Source organism: Physella acuta, unplaced genomic scaffold, assembly GCF_028476545.2.
Source record: "Physella acuta isolate Inbredline_101_S28 unplaced genomic scaffold, ASM2847654v3 ptg002059l, whole genome shotgun sequence".
Lineage (NCBI taxonomy): Eukaryota > Metazoa > Mollusca > Gastropoda > Physidae > Physella > Physella acuta.
The window spans coordinates 125,269-146,156 of NW_026733562.1; the positions used below are offsets into that span (position 1 = coordinate 125,269).

General features: G+C 36.3%; 1 protein-coding gene and 1 long non-coding RNA gene across 2 annotated transcripts; both read left to right on the forward strand.

The window, feature by feature from the left end:
• The first annotated feature begins 4,188 nt into the window (after positions 1-4,188).
• LOC131931935 (uncharacterized) lies at positions 4,189-6,605 on the forward strand. Its single transcript, XR_009384414.1, has 3 exons — positions 4,189-4,291; positions 5,627-5,757; positions 6,449-6,605. It is a non-coding gene; the product is annotated as an uncharacterized LOC131931935 (long non-coding RNA).
• Positions 6,606-6,740: 135 nt separating this feature from the next.
• LOC131931939 (uncharacterized) lies at positions 6,741-11,657 on the forward strand. The gene is made up of 6 exons (XM_059288773.1): positions 6,741-6,762; positions 7,298-7,382; positions 8,018-8,069; positions 9,129-9,306; positions 9,499-9,581; positions 11,475-11,657. The coding sequence occupies exons 1-6, from the start codon at positions 6,741-6,743 to the stop codon at positions 11,565-11,567; spliced, it is 513 nt and encodes a 170-aa protein (XP_059144756.1). The 3' UTR covers positions 11,568-11,657.
• Positions 11,658-20,888: the final 9,231 nt, after the last annotated feature.

Consider the following 20,888-nt stretch of genomic DNA (forward strand, 5'->3'; position numbering starts at 1 on the left):
ATATTTTACAGTAATGTAAGAGTTAGTTAACCAGCTGATGACGTCACGGTTTCCAGTCTTAAAGTCTGCCTCTGTATTTCTTGACCACTGGCCGACGTGGGCTGTCCTGTTTATTAAACAGCAGCTTCTGTTGGGAGATAACATTTAAAAAACTATCACCATCAATTGTTCGATTAGCATTTAGATGATACAACTAAACCGGTATTCCGATCAGTGGCGTAAAGAGGAAGGGGGGTGGCGGGGGTGCGGACCGCACCGGGTGACACCATTTAGGGGGGTGACACCAAGGAAAAAAAATTGCAAAATATATACATAGAGAAAAATAAGTGATTAATTTGAGTATTAAAAATTCTTTTAAGAGCAAATTTGACTAATCGAAAGTTTTAGGGGAGGGGGGGGGGCGATGCAAATCGAAAATTCTAAGATTGTCCCCGGGCGCCGGGAAGGGTCGCTACGCCTCTTGGGGGGGTGATACCATTATGTGAGTGTTTCATTAACATCATTGCTAAAATTAAACATTTACAGTTTCTTAACTTAACTATGAATGGACTATGACGTTATAAAAATCTAATTATATATCTCTCTACACGACTTTCCTCTTACTAGCTCTGTAAAAAAAGATTTCACACCTAAAAATTCTTAGGCCTAACTTTTTTTTTTAAATTTACTTACAAATGCTGAGAACACAATGACACCTCATGCATCGTTTAGTGCGCCAAGTTTCCAAGAATTATTTATCAACCACAAACATCCGGGATTTCTTAAATAGGTGGCAAATCGTTCGTTACACCGGTAATTCCGTGAACTAATTATACTCAATTGAAATACGCTGAATTGAGTTGTATTACAAATAGCGGACCTTTGTGTTTGCATACGGCGACGTTTGATTTTGTCTTTGGCTTTCATTTGCGAACAGCTTAAATGTTTTGTCATGCCGCTAACTCTAGTCCTAGAGACGCCTGCTGTTAATTCTAATTCTTATTCTGTAGGAATTGGGGCCTGTGGGTAACTTTTCATGGAGGTAACTGGCCATGTAGCTAAGGGGCCATCGATAAATGACGTCACGCTGTTTTTTGCGACAATTTTTACTCCCCCCTTCGTCACACATCGACACAAAAAGCTGGACCCTCCCCTAAAATGACGCGTCACACCTCAGCCTACAACACCACTCCCCCTTAAAATTGCAGTTGAATTTTTCTTAAAACAGCGATATTTTTTCAAAATCTTGTCTGAAATCTGTCAACATAGAGGATTTTAATCAATTTTTATTACAATTTATTTAAAAAGTTTTCTAAAACGGGAAATAACGGCTGAAACTTGTTTTCTAACATTGTCTTTAAGTAACTTAACCTGTAACTAAGTAACATGTCCTTAAGTAACTTGTCCTGTAGGTAACCTGTCTGGAATTATTCCTTGTCAACTCGCTCTGCACCATATTACTATGTCCCCTTCACGTTAATTTCAGTCTGCTTTTCTTTCTGGATTTGCTTCCATAGTCTTTGTCCAACAAGAAAAATTATGCAACGCAGCTGTTTGATTTTGGACTTGTCTCCCCTGGATGATTTGCCTTAACCTGCAGTCGAGCCGCATTGACAAGGGAAGTAATTTGAAATTATTTTTTAAATCTAAATTTACCTTTCAAACAGTGCGCATGTCAGGAAGGAAGTGATTTGCTTCAGGGACAGGTGAACTGTTGGTGAAACCTACCTGACCTACACTAATCACTAAACAAACTTTGATAGTGCGTGTGGACTGTGGTTCCGCGTTCCTTTCATGGCGGATATCTAGGGCTAGTGTTTGGGTTCAGGGTCTGATATATACCTGTCTGGTGTGACGTCATGGGTCAGGTGGGTGACGTGAGGTGTTAGGTGGGTGACGTGATATAACAGTCAGATTAACGTGGTATTAGAGTAAGGGTTGGTAAGGTGATATTAGAGTCAGGTTGTTTACGTGATATTAGAGTCAGGTTGGTAACGTGATATTAGAGTCAGGTTGGTAACGTGATATTAGAGTCAGGTTGTTTAAGTGGTATTAGAGTCAGGTTGGTAACGTGATATTAGAGTCAGGTTGTTTAAGTGGTATTAGAGTCAGGTTGTTAACGTGATATTAGAGTCAGATTAACGTGATATTAGAGTCAGGTTAGTAACGTGATATTAGAGTCAGATTAACGTGATATTAGAGTCAGGTTGTAACGTGATATTAGAGTCAGATTAACGTGATATTAGAGTCAAGTTGTAACGTGATATTAGAGTCAGATTAACGTGATATTAGAGTCAGGTTGGTAACGTGATATTAGAGTCAGGTTGGTAACGTGATATTAGAGTCAGATTAACGTGATATTAGAGTCAGATTGGTAACGTGATATTAGAGTCAAGTTGTAACGTGATATTAGAGTCAGATTAACGTGATATTAGAGTCCGATTAACGTGATATTAGAGTCAGATTAACGTGATATTAGAGTCAGATTAACGTGATATTAGAGTCAGATTAACGTGATATTAGAGTCAGATTAACGTGATATTAGAGTCAGATTAACGTGATATTAGAGTCAGATTAACGTGATATTAGAGTCCGATTAACGTGATATTAGAGTCAGGTTGGTAACGTAATATTAGAGTCAGATTAACGTGATATTAGAGTCAGGTTGGTAACGTGATATTAGAGTCAGGTTGATAACGTGATTTTAGAGTAAGATTAACGTGATATTAGAGTAAGATTAACGTGATATTAGAGTAAGATTAACGTGATATTAGAGTAAGATTAACGTGATATTAGAGTCACATTAACGTGATATTAGAGTCAGATTAACGTGATATTAGAGTCAGATTAACGTGATATTAGAGTCAGATTAACGTGATATTAGAGTCAGATAACGTGATATTAGAGTCAGATTAACGTGATATTAGAGTCAGATTAACGTGATATTAGAGTAAGATTAACGTGATATTAGAGTAAGATTAACGTGATATTAGAGTCACATTAACGTGATATTAGAGTTAGATTAACGTGATATTAGAGTCAGATTAACGTGATATTAGAGTCAGATTAACGTGATATTAGAGTCAGATTAACGTGATATTAGAGTCAGATTAACGTGATATTAGAGTCAGATTAACGTGATATTAGAGTCAGATTAACGTGATATTAGAGTCAGATTAACGTGATATTAGAGTCCGATTAACGTGATATTAGAGTCAGGTTGGTAACGTGATATTAGAGTCAGATTAAAGTGATATTAGAGTCAGGTTGTTAACGTGATATTAGAGTCAGATTGGTAACGTGATATTAGAGTCAGGTTGGTAACGTAATATTAGAGTCAGATTAACGTGATATTAGAGTCAGGTTGGTAACGTGATATTGAGTCAGGTTGATAACGTGATTTTAGAGTAAGATTAACGTGATATTAGAGTAAGATTAACGTGATATTAGAGTAAGATTAACGTGATATTAGAGTAAGATTAACGTGATATTAGAGTCACATTAACGTGATATTAGAGTCAGATTAACGTGATATTAGAGTCAGATTAACGTGATATTAGAGTCAGATTAACGTGATATTAGAGTCAGATAACGTGATATTAGAGTCAGATTAACGTGATATTAGAGTCAGATTAACGTGATATTAGAGTAAGATTAACGTGATATTAGAGTAAGATTAACGTGATATTAGAGTCACATTAACGTGATATTAGAGTTAGATTAACGTGATATTAGAGTCAGATTAACGTGATATTAGAGTCAGATTAACGTGATATTAGAGTCAGATTAACGTGATATTAGAGTCAGATTAACGTGATATTAGAGTCAGATTAACGTGATATTAGAGTCAGATTAACGTGATATTAGAGTCAGATTAACGTGATATTAGAGTCAGATTAACGTGATATTAGAGTCAGGTAGGTGTCGAGAAATTTTAAATGAAATGTATTTATAAATCCTCTTAATATGCGATAAAAATTATTTCATTATGCTCACTTCCTCTTAAGAAACATGAATCATCGTTTTATTTTAACGAATCAACTTCAAGAAAACCTAATTCGTTTATTTTTTTTTATCATTACACAAAGACCCTTATCTTAACTTACGTCAAGATTACCCAGGTAAGATTTAATTGACAAATAAAATACCTGGAGCTGTTTGTGCACCACCTGGAAGATTAAAAGGGCATAGACAAATGCCTGAAGTAGACAGCATTCAAGTTATTTGTCAATAATACGATCAGACTAGTTGTAGAATTATTTGAATTATTTTTTTAACTTCAGTGTAACAGATAATTTTTTAGAACACACAGGTAACAAGCTTTTCTAAACTATCAAATTATTAAAGCAAAACTGTTTTTCAAATTGTGTATCATATATTTGTTGCTACACTATATTGTCTTAACATGCGTATAACTCGTTAATACTAAAAAGTATAAAATAATAAATACATAAAAACGTTTATAATTACAAGTTTTATAAATACACCAAAAAGAAGAAAATAATACAATTTTTATTAAATATAAAAAAAATTTTTAAAAATATAATAAATCTGCGGTTACTTTTTGTATAAAAAATTACTTTCTTTAAATATATTAATGCACTACTTTTTATATCACTATAATTAAAAGCGTGGGCCGCTATAATAATAAGTATTTAAACAAGCGGCCCACGCTTTTAATTATAGTGATATAAAAAGTAATGCATTAATATATTTAAAGAAAGTAATTTTTTATATATATAAAGTAACCGCAGATTTATTATATTTTTAAAAATTATTTTATATTTAATGAAAATTGTATTATTTACTTCTTTTTAGTGCATTTATAAAAGCTTGTGATTATAAACGTTTTTATGTATTTATTATTTAAATGTTTATATTTTTGTGCTCACTTTTGAGGTTGATGCAACAAAGAAATCAATACACTTATTTGTAAAGCTTTATGTTTATACGTTGTTGTAACAAAACATTTTTACGTTTAACTACCTTCAACTCTTATCTCTCAAATGTAGCTGTTTGATGGTTGTTTGTGTGTGTATATATATATATATATATGTATTGCCATTTATGTTATGATCAAAAATGTATCAATGAAACGAAAGAGTGAAAGTGCATGCAGATGAATAGAAGGCTCAGTCTGGGAGCGGTAAGGTTTAACCACTGCGGCTCAACATACAACAAGATACAATCACTTACACATTACCCACACATCCTAAAAAGCCGCAACCACAGAGACCACACCCGATATAAACACACCTCATACGACCACAAAAACCCCATATGACCCACGGGTGTACCCCCCCCCCCTCCCAGGTATGGCTGCAGCCCGCCCCAGACAACCACACCCCATATCAACACACCTCATACCAGAGGCGTATCGACCCCTCCCGGCGCCCGGGGACAAATTTTTAACTTGGCGCCATCCCCCCCCCCCCCCCCATATATTTTTTTTTTTATATTTATAATTCAAATCTGCAGCTAAAATGAGCTTTTAATTCTTTTTCCAACTTATTTTGCCCCCCCCTAGGGTCGGCGCATATGATCGGATATAGGTAGCCCCTCCCCCCCCCCCCGGCGCTACGACTCTGCCTCACACAACCACAAAAACCCCACATGACCTAACCCACACATGTACCCCCCTCCCTAGGTATGGCTGCCGCCTACCCCAGAAGAAACAAGATGCTGCCTGAACACGAGGCCAAGTTGCGGGAATGTTACGATAAAATCGAAGAAGAACTGGAGCCTTTGGATGTTTTTCACTTCATGTTTGCAAGGCAGGTCAGTTGATTTCTTTCCTGGGGCTTTTACTGGCTTTTTAAAAGTCATCTATATATATATAATTCTTTTCATGGAGACCATACGTGACACCACGCAGCTTAGCCGTTCCTACCCAGCTTTCTAGGCATATCGCTACCACCCTCACCCCCACCTGTCAGGTGAGCTGTGGTTCACCCCGAATGTTTACAATAGTTGAGCCGGTTCGAATAAGTGACAGCTATTAAGGGCAAATAATTTAGTTTTTAAACGATTTGAAACTAAGGCGAAATAAAAAGTTCTGCTTGATATTTTCATTGTCGTCTGTAAACGGCTGCTTTCACTGGGCGGGGTGGGGTGGGGGAAAGGGGGAGGTAGGGAGTCGGGTAGTGTCGAATTCACAAATTATGAATTGTTGATAAGTAGAAAATAAAACAATTGATAGCGGCGTATGCTACGTCGCGGGTCAGCTCGTTTATTATATTATTATCCATTTTTTGCAGCTTATAATGTGCTTTTAAATCTAGTTTTGGATATTTTTAAAATATATTTTTTTTGTGGGTTTTTTTTTAAATTGGTATTTGATATTTTTTGTGGTTGGAAGAAATGGTATATTATATTATTTCATATAGATCTCTGTAGTTTGTGCTAATTTATTTATATCGATTCTATACATTACACACATACACATGCATGGACAATATGTTCTCATAAGATTTTCGACCTTGAGGATAAAGAGAAGATTGAGGCAGGCGAGACTAGGCATGAGAGAGTACTCACTTTCATGAAAATGCTACCCTGTCGTGGACCGGATGCGTTCCAGTTTTTTCTGGAAGCTCTCGGTCAGAATAACTATGAAGATCTGGTCGACGCTATAGGCAAGTAAAACATCGTCTTTGTTAGTGGTAGTGGTAGATACCGGACAATGATTGCTGGGTGAATGGAGGGCTATAGGCAAGTAAAATGTCACTGTTAGTGGTGGATACTGTGTGAATGGAGGGTTAATGATGGGTGGATTTCAACTGGTTTGTGAGGGGTGGGCGACCAGTGTTAAGTTAGGGGTGGACCATTACTGGTCAGTGAGCGGTGGGTTACTACTGGTCAATGAGGGGTGGGTCATCACTGGTCAGAGAGGGGTGGGTCACTACTGGTCAGTGAGGGGTGGGTCACTACTGGTCAGTGAGGGGTGGGTCACTACTGGTCAGTGAGGGGTGGGTTACTACTGGTCAGTGAGGGGAGGGTCACCACTGGTCAGTGAGGGGAGGGTCACCACTGGTCAGTGAGGGGAGGGTCACCACTGGTCAGAGAGAGAGAGGGGACAACACTGGTCGGAGGGAAAGGGTTACCACAGGTAGTGAAAGGTTGGGTCACTCCGCTTTCATCCAATCGGTAGTGGGATATAACTCCGGCGCCCGCGATTATCTACACAGTTTGCTAGTTTTCTAAACCCTATCAACCAAATACACGCTGTCATCGTCACTAGTTGTATTTCTGTTACTCTGTTACTTCATCCTTGCGCTACACCTGTTGTTCTCTAAGTGACCTTGACATTTACACCAAACAGATCCCCAAGTTCGAATCCCAATCGATGAGCGTCTAGAGAACATTGAAAGGAAACAGAAGAAGTTAGAAATAAAACTCAATAAAAGGTAGGAAGCGCGTTTTCTTGCGCCAAAATATGTTTAAGCTTTTTATTTTATTTGAAAATTTTTAGAGCTGGGGTAGTTCGAACCCTTTGGCATATGAGGCTCGATAGCTGGGGACAGCAACTCTTCTAGGAGAGACAACTCTAAAATCAAACAACTGCTGCCTTGTTTGGAAGCAAATCCAAAAAGAAAAGCAGGCTTAAATAGTAGACAACGAATGGCGCATAATCAGTTGACACTTATACTTAATTGTTTTGGAGGGAATGAAGAAGAACAGAAAAAGAGCTGGGGGTAATAACTAGATAATAACTAGATAAAATCATTTTCTATTGGCTACTGCGTGCGTATCAAAGAACGAACATAGCTTTGCTTCCTGAACTCCTGCTTTGCTGGTTAGGTACGTGCAGGGTTTCTTTCAGATATAGTTCTCCAATGGGCCGGGGGGGGGGGGGGGGCTCTTGAAGCTTCCGGAGATCTTGCGAATACTGGGACTTGCTCCGGGGGAGGGGAGAATCCTTATTTCCGCCGAGACTGCCTGAAAAACTTTGTAGGCAGTCTTCACTTTCAATGCTTTCTTTGTCTCATAAGGTTTACTTTCTCACGTTTTTTTTTTGTTGTTGTTATTTTCTTGTCATCAGCCTAAAGGGCCCAACCAAATTAGAGATGAAAGAAGTCATGGACCAGATTACAGTATGTTGTGTTGAGTTCTTTGTTGTTTCCATCCTGATGTGTGCTTGGGAGAGAAATAGAGATAGAGAAAGTGTGTGTAGGGGGTTGTGGGGGTGGATGTGTGTAGGTTGATCTATGAATATATGTATCTATGTATGTAATAATGGGACGGCGTGGCCTATCGGTAGAGAGCTAGGCTGCTAACCCGAAACTTCAAGTCCGTAGAAAGTCCGTGAGTCAACCCAGCTCTGATGGGTACCTAACTCCCGTTCGGGAAAACGTAGACCGTGCGCATGTTGTTGTTTTTTTAAAGTTCTAATTCCTGACATTCAGTTCACTGACTCCCCTGTTGGAGGAAAACTAATCCCCCCCCCCCCCCCCACCATCATGTGCCGTTGCCGCAGAAACAGATGAACTCTACTTCATCTACCCGGCCAGAGCTGTCAGCTAATTTAATTAGCTTATGATTTAAGCTATCTTCTCGATTCTTATCTGAATCTCTCTCGAGTTCGAACCCTCAGGCAGATGAGGCTCGTTAGCTGGGGACAGCCACTCTTCTAGGAGAGAAACTCCAAAATTAAACAATTGCTGCCTTGTAGTTTGTTCTTGGTTGGACAAAGGCTATGGAAGCAAATCCAAAAAGAAAAGCAGGCTGAAATCGGAGTCAATGGCCTCAATGGCGCATAACCAGTTGACACGTAACGCAAAAAGCTCATAAATTCGAACAAAGTCTCGAGTTCAAACCCACTGGCAGATAAATCTCGATCCTCTTCAACACTAATAATTAAGAACGAAGAAGAAGAAAAGCTCTGAATCTCCATTTCCTACTTTTTGTTACTATGCGCTACTGTTAGCAGTTTCTAGTGTATGTAAGAGTCATTTTGGTATTTAAAAAAACAGTTTATGAATTTATTTTGCCATTCAAGACTGATAATTTCTAGAGAGTTATGATTCGAATGAATAGGTCACATTAGTCAATTAATTTCTAAACAAAAATAAATCGGTATGAATTGATTAATTTGTATTCATGTGACATGTTATGTATGGGTCCGTCTAGTCTGTTGACTCACCTTGTCTCAGGTAGACCGAACAAAGTACGACGAACTCCTGGAAGAGTTAGAGCTCCTGAAACAAAAGCTCCGGGACAAGGAGGAAGAGATCGAGCGTCTTCAACTGGATCAGGCCGAGGAGAAGTCGAGGCTGACACAGGAAATTCAGATGTTGAGGGACGAGCTAGAGGCTAAAACTATGACGTTAGGTATATTTGGATCCTGGTATTAATTAGTGCAATTTGTAATAGGACGGAGTGGCAAAACTGTGCCTTTCTCTCTACAAAACGCAACGAAATAATACTGTTACAATGTTATGTTTAAACTTCTAAGATACTACGACAAGTCTATAAATTCACAACAGATATTCGTGTGCCACAAACTTTAATAAATTTCCTCAGAGAAGCTCGAGACAGATGTTGGTTGTCTGATAGCCAGAGAGAAAAGAATGTCCAAAGAAATCGCGAACATTCAACAAAATCTGGCAAGTTTTTAAAATTATTTGTATACAATTTATATGCGATTTAGATCAACAAAAACTGGCAACATTTTAAACTTATACGTATACAATTTATATGCGATTTAGATCAACAAAATCTGGCAAGTTTTTAAAATTATTTTATATAGTTATATGCGATTTAGATCTTTCATCCATTCGTTATTTTATCAATTTTATTCTCAAAACATCTTTTTCGCTTGCCACACAAGCACACCCGAGTCGAGCGATACCTCTGGAGACAGGCAGAATGCGACCGGAAGTAGAATCTTGCACTATGCTATAAATAGTGTGATTCCGTCAGAATATTCTTTACCTCCCACGGGACATCGCATCAGCTGGTGATGAAACCGGCAGTGTTTCTTTCAGGCATTTCTTAGCACCCCCCCCCCCCCACCCCGACTAAAAAGATAAAAAGAAAATCAAATAGAATGTAAATACAGGAATCACCAAAAAGGGTCCACATAAATGGCGATGATATATTTAAGCTATTCATAAGACTTTACCAAAAATTTAAATATTCACCTCTTTCCGAGCAAATTATATCATAACGAAATCTTGCCTAACGGGGTCGATGGCGTCGCTATGTAGGGTGTCACTGGACGGCAGTGAAGGGGGGGGGGGGGTATCTACTCAACCACAATGAACATGCCTATAAAATGTACAACTTAGGTTGCTGAATCGAAGAGGCTTTTATAGTAATGTAAAGAGAAAAATTGATGTAAAATTTGCAATAATCTCACTGGAGTTTATATCTTTATTGTATCTTTCAGACATCTTTTAGTTGGTCAGGGCTCACCGCTATCCCACGTGGATGAAATAGGAAAAAAATATAATTATATGTAGGTATTTTAATTATAGTATGCCTCACTCCCACGCGCCCCTTAAATCTCATATCCCCCCCCCCACTCCATGAGTAATAAACCGGGAGCGATCTCCCCTGAACTTTCTCGAATATTCTTATATAAAAAACAGGGGATGGGAACTCGGGATATAGACATGAATTTTAATCCATTTTAAGTACTTAAACTTTTTAAAATAGAATAAAATCTCGTAGAAAAAAGAATTGCACACAAGTGAACGCCAAATAAAATGTGCATAATAGTGCGGAATATTATTAGTACTTTATAAATTTACATTCGTTTTTTTTTGAGAAATCGGAAAGAGCGTAAATTAGTACTTCCGTAAACGGAAATTACTCAAAATTTGACAGAAGGTAGAGAATTAGATCTTTTACTTACCTGTGAAACTTCATTTATCTATCTGAAATAGTACTCAAGTTATAGGCTTTTGAAAAATTCAAAGTGAAAAAGTACCACTTCCGGTTATCGGAAATTGCTCAAAAGTTCATACAGATCTACAATTTTGATAAAATACTTATATATGAAATTTCATCAACCTAGCTGTAACGGTACTCAAGTTATCGTGTTTACAGACACACAGACACACACACACAATCACATACACACAGACATACGGACAAGATTGCAAAATTATGTTTTTCCGTATCAGTGAGGTGTAAAACGTCTAGATTTGCAAAAATCTCGATTTTCTTTTTTGCACGATTACAAGACTTTCTCTATACTTCGTTTATACGAGAGAGTAAAAATGCCTGAAAGAAACCCTCTTCACTTTGCACAATCGGCTTTAGTTAATGAAACGAGAGGGATACCACAGCGTTGGTGAACTGTATGCATGAATCAAACTTGATCTGCTGCATTCATCTCATTCGTAAACATATTTCATTATTTAAGTTTAAAATCTTACAGTCTAAATACAATAGTAAATACCTATTAAGGTTGGTGTGCGATTTATTTGTATCATTAAAATGCTAATCGAACTATGTATGATGATTGTCTGTTTTGAAATATTATCTCCCAGCAGAAGCTACTGTTTAATAATAATAATAAGGACAGCCCACGTCGGCCAGTGGTCAAGAAATACAGAGGCAGACTTCAAGACTGGAAACCGTGACGTCATCAGCTGGTTAACTAACTCTTACATTACTGTAAAATATGCTGCGATATTCACTTAATTAAAATACACAATTTGTAATCATATTTAAAATAAACCGGGAGTGATCTCCCCTAAACTTTCTCGAATATTCTAATATAACACTACAGGGGATGGCAACTCGGGATATAGACTTCTAGACATGATTTATAATCCATTTTAAATACTCACATTTCTTAAAATAGAATATAATCTCGTAGAAAAAAGAAATGCACACCAAGTGAACGCTAAATAAAAAAGCGCATAATAGTGCGCAATATTATTAGTACTTTATAAATTTACATGCGTTTTTTGAGAAATCGGAAATAGCGTAAATAAGTACTTCCGGTCAACGGAAATTACTCAAAATTTGACAGAAGGTAGAGAATTAGCTCTTTTACTTACATATCAAATTTCATTTATCTATCTGAAATAGTACTCAAGTTATAGGCTTTTGAAAAATTCAAAGTAGAAAAAGTACCACTTCCGGTTATCGGAATTCGCTCAAAAGTTGATACGGATCTACGATTTTGATAAAATACTTATGTATGAAATTTCACCAGCATAGCTGTAACGGTACTCAAGTTATCGTGTTTACACACGGACACACAGACACACACACACACACAGACATACGGACAAGATTGCAAAATTATGTTTTTCCGTATCAGTGAGGTGTAAAATGTCGAGATTTGTAAAAATCTCGATTAGTTTTTTTTGCACGATTACAATACTTTCTCTTTACTACGTATATACGAGAAAGTAAAAAAGGAAAGAAGTTAGTAAATTATAAATACAGTTATGGCCGTGATTTATTTATAGCAGCCAATCATATGTGGTTTCCACTACTTGGACGACATATCGATTGTTACATCATGTAGACACTCCAGTCAAATATTGTTGGAAACATCACTGCTACTAGCAAGAATTAATTTTGTATTCTTATTTTTACTATTCCAGTTATTTCTTCACCAAGCTATTTGGCGGTGAAAGCTTTAAATTTTCAACAAACTCGACTTATTTAGATCTACATTATATGCACATTTATATAAAAAACACATCAATTATTAGTCATTTGAGAAAAAATAATAGTTCATTTAAAATATATATGTTTAACTCACAGTTAATATTTAATTCAGCCCACAAAGGGTGATGGCGAATGTTTGTCTTCCTTACGCGTTTAATGTAATGTACTTAAGATACTCTCTGGTTGGAAGGTTATGTTTTACGCAGAGTCGTAGCGACGAGGGGGGGGGGGGTACATATATCCCCGGGCGCAGACCCTAGGGGCGCCAAAATAAGCTCAGTTTGGCTGCTGTTTTGAATTATAAATATATAAAATATAAAGGGGGGGGGCAAATTGAAAGTTTGTCCCCGGGCGCCGGGAGGGGCTGCTACGCATCTGGTCATACGTCTGAGGTAACTATACGAGCCAATTTTGTTGAATTATTTTTATCTGCTAATTCCATCGGCTAGAATACGTATCAATAATTTGAAAAAAAAAGTTAAGTTACTCTTTCGTAACTATCGAGCCATAGAGCAGATGAAGTAGAGTGCATATGTTTCACAAAGCTCAACAAATGAAGCAAAGGTGTGCAGTGTTTTTCCATTTTTCCAGACTTTTTTTTGAGGGGGGGGGGGATGGGGGAAGGGCGGAAATTGTGAAAAGTATATGTTTTCTATTTAAATTCCATTTTGTTTAGGGGGGGGGGGGTAGACTTTCTTCGGGGTGCCTCCTTGCATTACAAATCTATCTCAAAGTAACATTTTGTAAAGTGTGGTAGTCGCCCTCTTTTCAAGGCCGGACGGTCGCAGTAGCATCCGGCCTCGCTCGTCACAAACTCACGTGACAGATATAAAACGGCTGTACGCATGCGCCGTAATCAGCGTTCTCTAAGAATATTGACGCCGTCTATTTTAAACGTGGAGGGAGGGGGAAAAATCGAACTACCTCTACTACCACTCACTCCCACCCTCGTCTTCTCCGCCCTCGTGTGTTTTCTCCCACTTCTGCTGGGGTTCGCTCGTTTTTTTCTCGTAAATAGGTCACGTTTGTTGTTGTCCTCAAACCACCAGCAGACGCGAAATGAAAATCGTCATTTACACTGGAATTTTAATTAATTCTGTTTGATGATTTTTACATCTTTATCAATAGAGAAACTTTATATGTTTTTAGCTCGTGCATTTTTCGTTTTATATTTATTTTTACATTTTTAGAAGTTTGTTTTAGAAAGATTATTGGATTAAATTAATTTAAATTTGTTAATCATAGTATTTTTTTTAGATGCGTAGATGTATAAAATTGTATACTAAGTGTTCATATAAACTTAAAAATAACCTTACAAATTAGGATTGTTTTGTTTCGTAAAAATGAGAACTAAATATTGAAATTTTATTTTTCGTGGAATAATAATTTTTTGCTTATTTTCAAAGTGTTGATTTTTTTTTAAAATATTAGTAACGGAGGTTTCTATTTGTTTTTAAAATAATTCGTGCTTATTCTAAATCTAGTAGTTTTTTCTTGGTGTGAAGTTTAATCGAAGATTCTTATCACCTTTATAGCAAGTGTTACCTTTGAGCTAAGAATGTGAGCTAACTGTGTTAGCTATTGGAATACATAAACATAACCATCTCGCGTTGTTTTCATATTAAAGGAAAATGCACACTTATTTTCATTGGTTACATTTTGGCTTTCTACTGGTCAATCTGGCAAGTCTGTTTGTTGGCGTCACTTGGGGTGAGTATTGGTACTTTCTCGTAATTTGTGTACAAATCCACACTTTAATATAAAAGTATTAAACAGAGTAAGTATAGTAGAGAAGTAAAGATTTTAGTGAAAAAATCGCATGTTTTAAATCTTAAACTCAAACTCACAACCGTAAACGACGTCGATTTGCTTTGTCTGTGGTCGCACATTTTGCTCTGGCCAAATGCGTTCGGACGAACATTTCTTTTAAACTAGTGATTATCATTTACACAAATGGCAGTCTATTTGAAATTTCGATTTCCCCATAAGCATTGAATATGGATACATTTCAGCGAGCAGGTTAAACCTACAACAATGCTAACGTGGTTCTCGTCTACTGTAAAACAACATTGCCTCAGGTTTCAAACACTCCAGTTTACGAACTGCTAGATTTTCTTTTTGTTCCTTAACTTTCAGAGCATGTAGAAGGAGAAACTAGTTGAGATGACCCGAGGGTATATATCTTGCTGTCGCAGTGGGTGTGTCCACTCGGTAGGGAGTACGACTGGCAACACGCGAGGCTCAGGGTTCGGATCCCAAACTCGTGTCGTCAGTATGTGCCTGATTCCATCAAGCTCTGATAGGCTCCTCCCTCTAATTCAACTACCACGTTGACTTTCAAGCTCACAAGGATAACATTACAGTTAGTTGTAGTCGAGAATTTTTAAACTAGTGAAATGTATTTGGGTTTGTAACACCAAAAGGTTTATTTTTCTTTAGTACCAGAACTAGGAGTGGACCGGCTGTGTCCAGAGGGGGGGGGGGGGGGGCGAGGGGGGCGAGGGGGGGGGGCTGAAATTATAAAACAAAACAAAAAAGTTGTTTTGAATGCAAATACTTAAAGAAAACAGAAACGACTTGCCAATAAATACAGAATTGCAAACAATTTTAAAAATGAGTTAGCAATAAAAAAAAAAGCTTTTTAAATGCAAGAACTAGATTCCTCCTCCATATCAACTGACCCCATGCAAGAAACATGGGATGGTGTGGTCAAGCGTCAGAAAACCAGATTCCTAACCGATAATCCCCAGTTCAGATCACGGTCGCGGAAGTCCCCTGCAGACGGGTAGATTACTGACAAACGTCTTTCTTCTACTTCCCCCCCCCCCCCCCACGATAGAAATGGAATTTATATAGAAAATATATACTTTTAACATGTCCACCCCCCCCCGGAAGTTTTAGTCCGCCACCCCCCCCCCCTAAAATTGCAAGTGCCCCCCCCCCCCCCCCCGGAGAAAAAAGTCTGAAAGAAACACTGCTGACATTGCATTTTTTTTATATGCCAGCGTAAGAGAACAAAAATGAAACTAAATCCTAGTAGTCACTCTCGCCAGAATGAAAGACAAAAATACTACCAACAACGATCTTTCACAATCATTTAACAAATACAGGACCTATTCCAATAACAAGCGAAATGATTAGCTATGGAAGTTATTACCCGTAAAATTGATCTTTTAAAAAAAAAAATTAAAGCCTAACCACCAACTTAATCTTATTGTCGCATCGAAATATGGAAGAAAACGAAATATTAATCACGCATTATCTTATTAGTATTTAGTTGTTTAGCTACCCTGTGAGGGGGGGGGGAGTTAAGGTACTATAAGACCCCCCCCCCCCCCCCCATTAACCAATGCTATGGATCCCAAAGCTTTATTCTCTTCTCATTATCAACTTAATAAACACAAAACCCTCTCCTCAGCTAATTCATTCCATTCACCATCACTTAATCCCCAGCACTAAAATATCGGTGAGTGCTTCTTCAAAAACCTTCGCAACAAATCTAGCAATAACGCTCTGTATTTTTAATTCTGTCTGAGAAAAAGATTTAAAAATTTTAACAAAGGAACCCTTGAGAAGTACGTGTCTCGGGCAACGAACAGCGTGTTAGTAATGCTGTCTTGGAACCAATTAAGTTTGTAGCTCGGGGGATTCTATGCACCGGCCTAGAGTGAATCTCTCTTCTCTTTTTGTTTATTTGAAGAGCTTTACTTTCTAAACAATAAATTGTTTTGTTATAGATTGTGTTGTTTTTGTATTTTTTTGTTATTGTTTTGGTGTGTTGTTTTGTTGTTTCTGTTTGTTGTTGCTGTTGTTTCTTGTTTCATTTTTGCTGTTGTCTTAGTTGTATTAGTTTGTTGTTGTTTTGCCGTTGTTTGGTTGTTTGTTTGTATTTGTTGTTTTGTTCCCCTTTTTTATTGTCACTGAAGAAATTCAAAATCTGTTCCATTTTATTTATATGAAGAGCTTTTTCTTTTACTTTCTCGTATATACGAAGTATAGAGAAAGTATTGTTATCGTGCAAAAAAAATAAAAAATAATCGAGATTTTTGCAAATCTCGACGTTTTACACCTCACTGAGTCGGAAAAGCATAATTTTGCAATTTTGTCCGTATGTCTGTTTGTGTGTGTATGTGTGTATGTGTGTATGTGTGTGTGTGTCTGTGTGTCTGTGAAGACGATAACTTGAGTACCGTTACAGCTAGGTTGATGAAATTTCATATATAAGTATTATATCAAATTTGTAGTTTATTTTTAATAGTTCACTTTATTTTTAATAGTTCTTACTACCCAAATAAGGGCCCTAACATATACATAGGCCGTAATCGTAATCTTTACACTAGCATTGGCCCTAATGTTAACAATGAAACAGGAAGCAAAGAAACACGTTACATTTTACTATCAAAATAGGAGTTCACTTTTCCTTGCAATTTGTTCGTATTGTAACAAGTTACATCTTTGAAAGTTTTGCTTATATAAAGTTTCCATTTCGAACCTGATTGTCCCTGGGACGAATTAAGTAGACAGTGTGGTCAGCATTCTGCCCAGCCACTTTGACTTTCCCTTGAGCCAGAGGCGTCGCGAGGCGGGGGCGGGGGTGCGGATCGCACCGGGTGACACCATTTGGGGGTAACACCAAGACAAAAAGTGCAAAGTATATCAGATGAAACATTGTTTTTGCTAGTTCAATTAATGCTTAATTAGAGTGAAAAAAGTCTTTTAAATACAAATTGACAAATCCTGGCAAGGGTGGGGTGATGACATCATGACGTAAACTTGCTAACTATAAAGAAAACAATGCTACATCCAACTATATTAATATCCAATTATAATCATCGTTACTATCAACTATACGCACTATAAAGCTATCCCCTAGGGGTGATACCAACTACAAAATTTACAGAGGAAAATATGTTTAGTTGAATATTTTCAGTTACTGGTAATTATAAAATAATTTACTATGAAAACGTTGCTTAATAGGCAGATATATATATATATATATATATATATATATATATATATATAGAGAGAGAGAGAGAGAGATGTATATATATATATATATATATATATATATATATATATATATATATATATATATATATATATATATATATATATATATATATATATATATATATATATATATATATATATATATAGGCATATATATATATATATATATATATATATATATATATATATATATATATATATATATATATATATATATATATATATATATATATATATATATATATATATACTTTTTAAAATTTGGTGTGTGTGGGGGGGGGGGGGTGACACTATGAGGTTTCTGATTTCTCAAAAAAACGCATGTAAATTTATAAAGTACTAATAATATCCCGCAATATTATGCACATTTTATTTGGCGTTTACTTGGTGTGCAATTTTTTTTTTACGAGATTCTATTCTATTATACAAAGTTTAAGTAATTAAAAATGGATTCAAAATGTTGTCTAAGTCCCGAGTAGCCATCCCCCATAGTATTATATTAGAAAATTCGAGAAAGTTTAGAGGTGATCACTCCCGGTTTATTTTTGTAAGCGATCGATGAAGTAAATAGGAATTGAGGTCATTCAACCTAATAGGACCTTGCGACTTATTTATCTTATAAATGTTAATATTAATTATTAAAATACACACAACAAGAGGATGATACTTTTAACACCCCTCCGCTCCCTCTCCCCCTCCCCGCCAACACACTCACACCTAAATTAGCACTTCAAGATTTTTGTTAGAAGATCATTGAAATAAAAATTGTATTTATTCTTTGACTTTTAAAACATGCTATTTAAACGTTAATTATTTTTTTTATTGTTTTTTTCGACTGAAAAATTAACAGATGAAAGAGAACTAGAAATCAGTATCGATATTTAAACGTTAAAAATGATTGATCACTAAACTTGGTGTTCCTTTGAGAATATACAATTTGGCTCAAACTCTACTTTAATATGTAGGCCTAATAATAAACATTCCAGCGAATATTAAATCCATATATGCGTTAGTAGGTACACAATACATGTTATTTAAATAGTAAATTAGTAGTTACGTTTTTAGAGATCTACTTTATTTTTTGTAGATATCTACATCGGGGGCATCATAAATGGATGACCCCCAACGCGACTTTCATCCAATTTTTCACTTCCGTGAAAGTTATCTCCCTTTTCACTAACGTTTTATTTAGAAGGGGAGATAAGAACCATTTAGTACTTTTTGTTATTTTTTTTTCCCTTTGATGGAAAAAAATATTCAATTTCACCTCATTCTTGTGTTTCCTGCGCGTACTCCCGGCGAGGGTTGGAAGGTCAAGGACGCCCCTGGTACCACTCGGGCAGAAAATAACCTGATTATTTGTCCAAGCGCTCTTAACAGCGGTTCTGTGAATGTTGAGCTTAGCGGGACATATGGTGGCTAATCGTAGTAAAAAAAAAAAGTATAATTTTTTTTTATATATATTTCAAGTAAAAGAATATATATCTATATTTTGTGTGTGTTGAAAATCAGGTTACGTTGTGTTTTTGATTGGTTAAATTCGGTCATGATTGGTTAAGTTCGGTTATGATTGACCTACTAAAAGCAAAAGGAGCAGACGACAGCTGTCTGTATTGTTGGAGAATCGTCTGACGGGACATGATTGGCTGGTAATGTGAAGACAAGCACGTGACAACATCTGAGACATCTGATTGGTTTAGGAGCAGAAAAAATAAAAATGGAAAAGGCGGGAAATCGAAAAAAGTGGATTACTTGATCATATATTTTGGAATGATAACTAAATAAGTTCTGAGTGGACCGGAGAGCTACGTATGTTTTATTTATCAGTAGTCTACTAATCTAGTCTACTAAATTTAGTCTACTAAACTAATTTGGTCTATAGCCTAAACTTAAACACTAACTGAACCTAACTCAAAGTCAACAAATGAAACCAATATAAATCTTTACAAAACACTATGCCTACGGTTAGGTTTAATACTCAGCTTATCTGTTCATTTTTAAAGTTTAATTTCCGTTACAAATATCTTGTTACAGCATTTTTATTATTTTTGAAGTAATATTTTAAATCAATTTTTTTTCAAATGTAAGTTTTTTTTTTTCTTATTTAAAAAAAGAAGATATTTCAAACTCAAGGAATAACTATTTAAAAAAAACACTCACTTTTTCTTCTTTTCTAATTTATTAATATTTATTATTAAAATTTATCATTAAATACCTCATTTATAAGTTGTTGTTTTTTGTTATACACAAGTCCTTCCTCTATGGTGTAGGTGGATTTATAAAAAATAAAAATAGAACAATTTCTTTATCCAATGGACCACGGAAAGTCGGTAGAAAAATTCACACAAAATTAGAACTTTCATAGGCTGATCTATTGTGTTGGCTTTGCCCGCCCTTGTTCCCATTCCCACTCTCACAAATTTTAAAAGATATAAGTTTGTAATATTGATACTCATCGATATTAAGGTTTGATTGATTTTCAAATGTGTTGGCCTCTTGAAGGAAATAAAACAACATTGATCTCACGTTCCACGCAAAGGAATATATATATATATATATATATATATATATATATATATATATATATATATATATATATATATATATATATATTTATATATATATATATATATATATATATATATCAGAGGCGTAGCGATGGGGGGCAGGGGGGTACATATGTCCCCGGGCGCCGACCTTAGGGGGCGACAAAATGGGTTGTAAAAACAAATTAAAATGTCATTTTAGCTGCATTTTTGCATTATAAATTGTTTTAAAGGGGGGGGGGGGGTGCAAATCGAAAGTTTGACCGGGGTGGGGGGTGTGGTGCAAATCAAAAGTTTGTGGGGGGGGGGGGGTGCAAATCGAGAATTTGCTCCCGATTGGGGCGCCAAATTGAAAGTTTGTCCCCGGGCGCCGGGAAGGGTCGCTACGCCTCTGATATATATATATATACATATATATATATATATAAATACATATATATATATATATGGGTGTGTGTGTGTGAAAAAAAAACGTTAAGGCTACATCCGTCTTTGTTCGATCTGTATATACATATATACATACGCGTGACTAAATATATAAATTTCTCCAAGTCTTTAAACTCAAACACTTTTACAATACTGCATATATGTTTTTATAAATGGAGCAAGTGTTTTCTCACTCTAGATTTATTATTATTTGTCGAGAAAAATGAAACCAGAACCCCCCCCCCCCCCCAATCCCCACCACCCTCCCATTATCTAGGGCAAGGATTGCGGCCT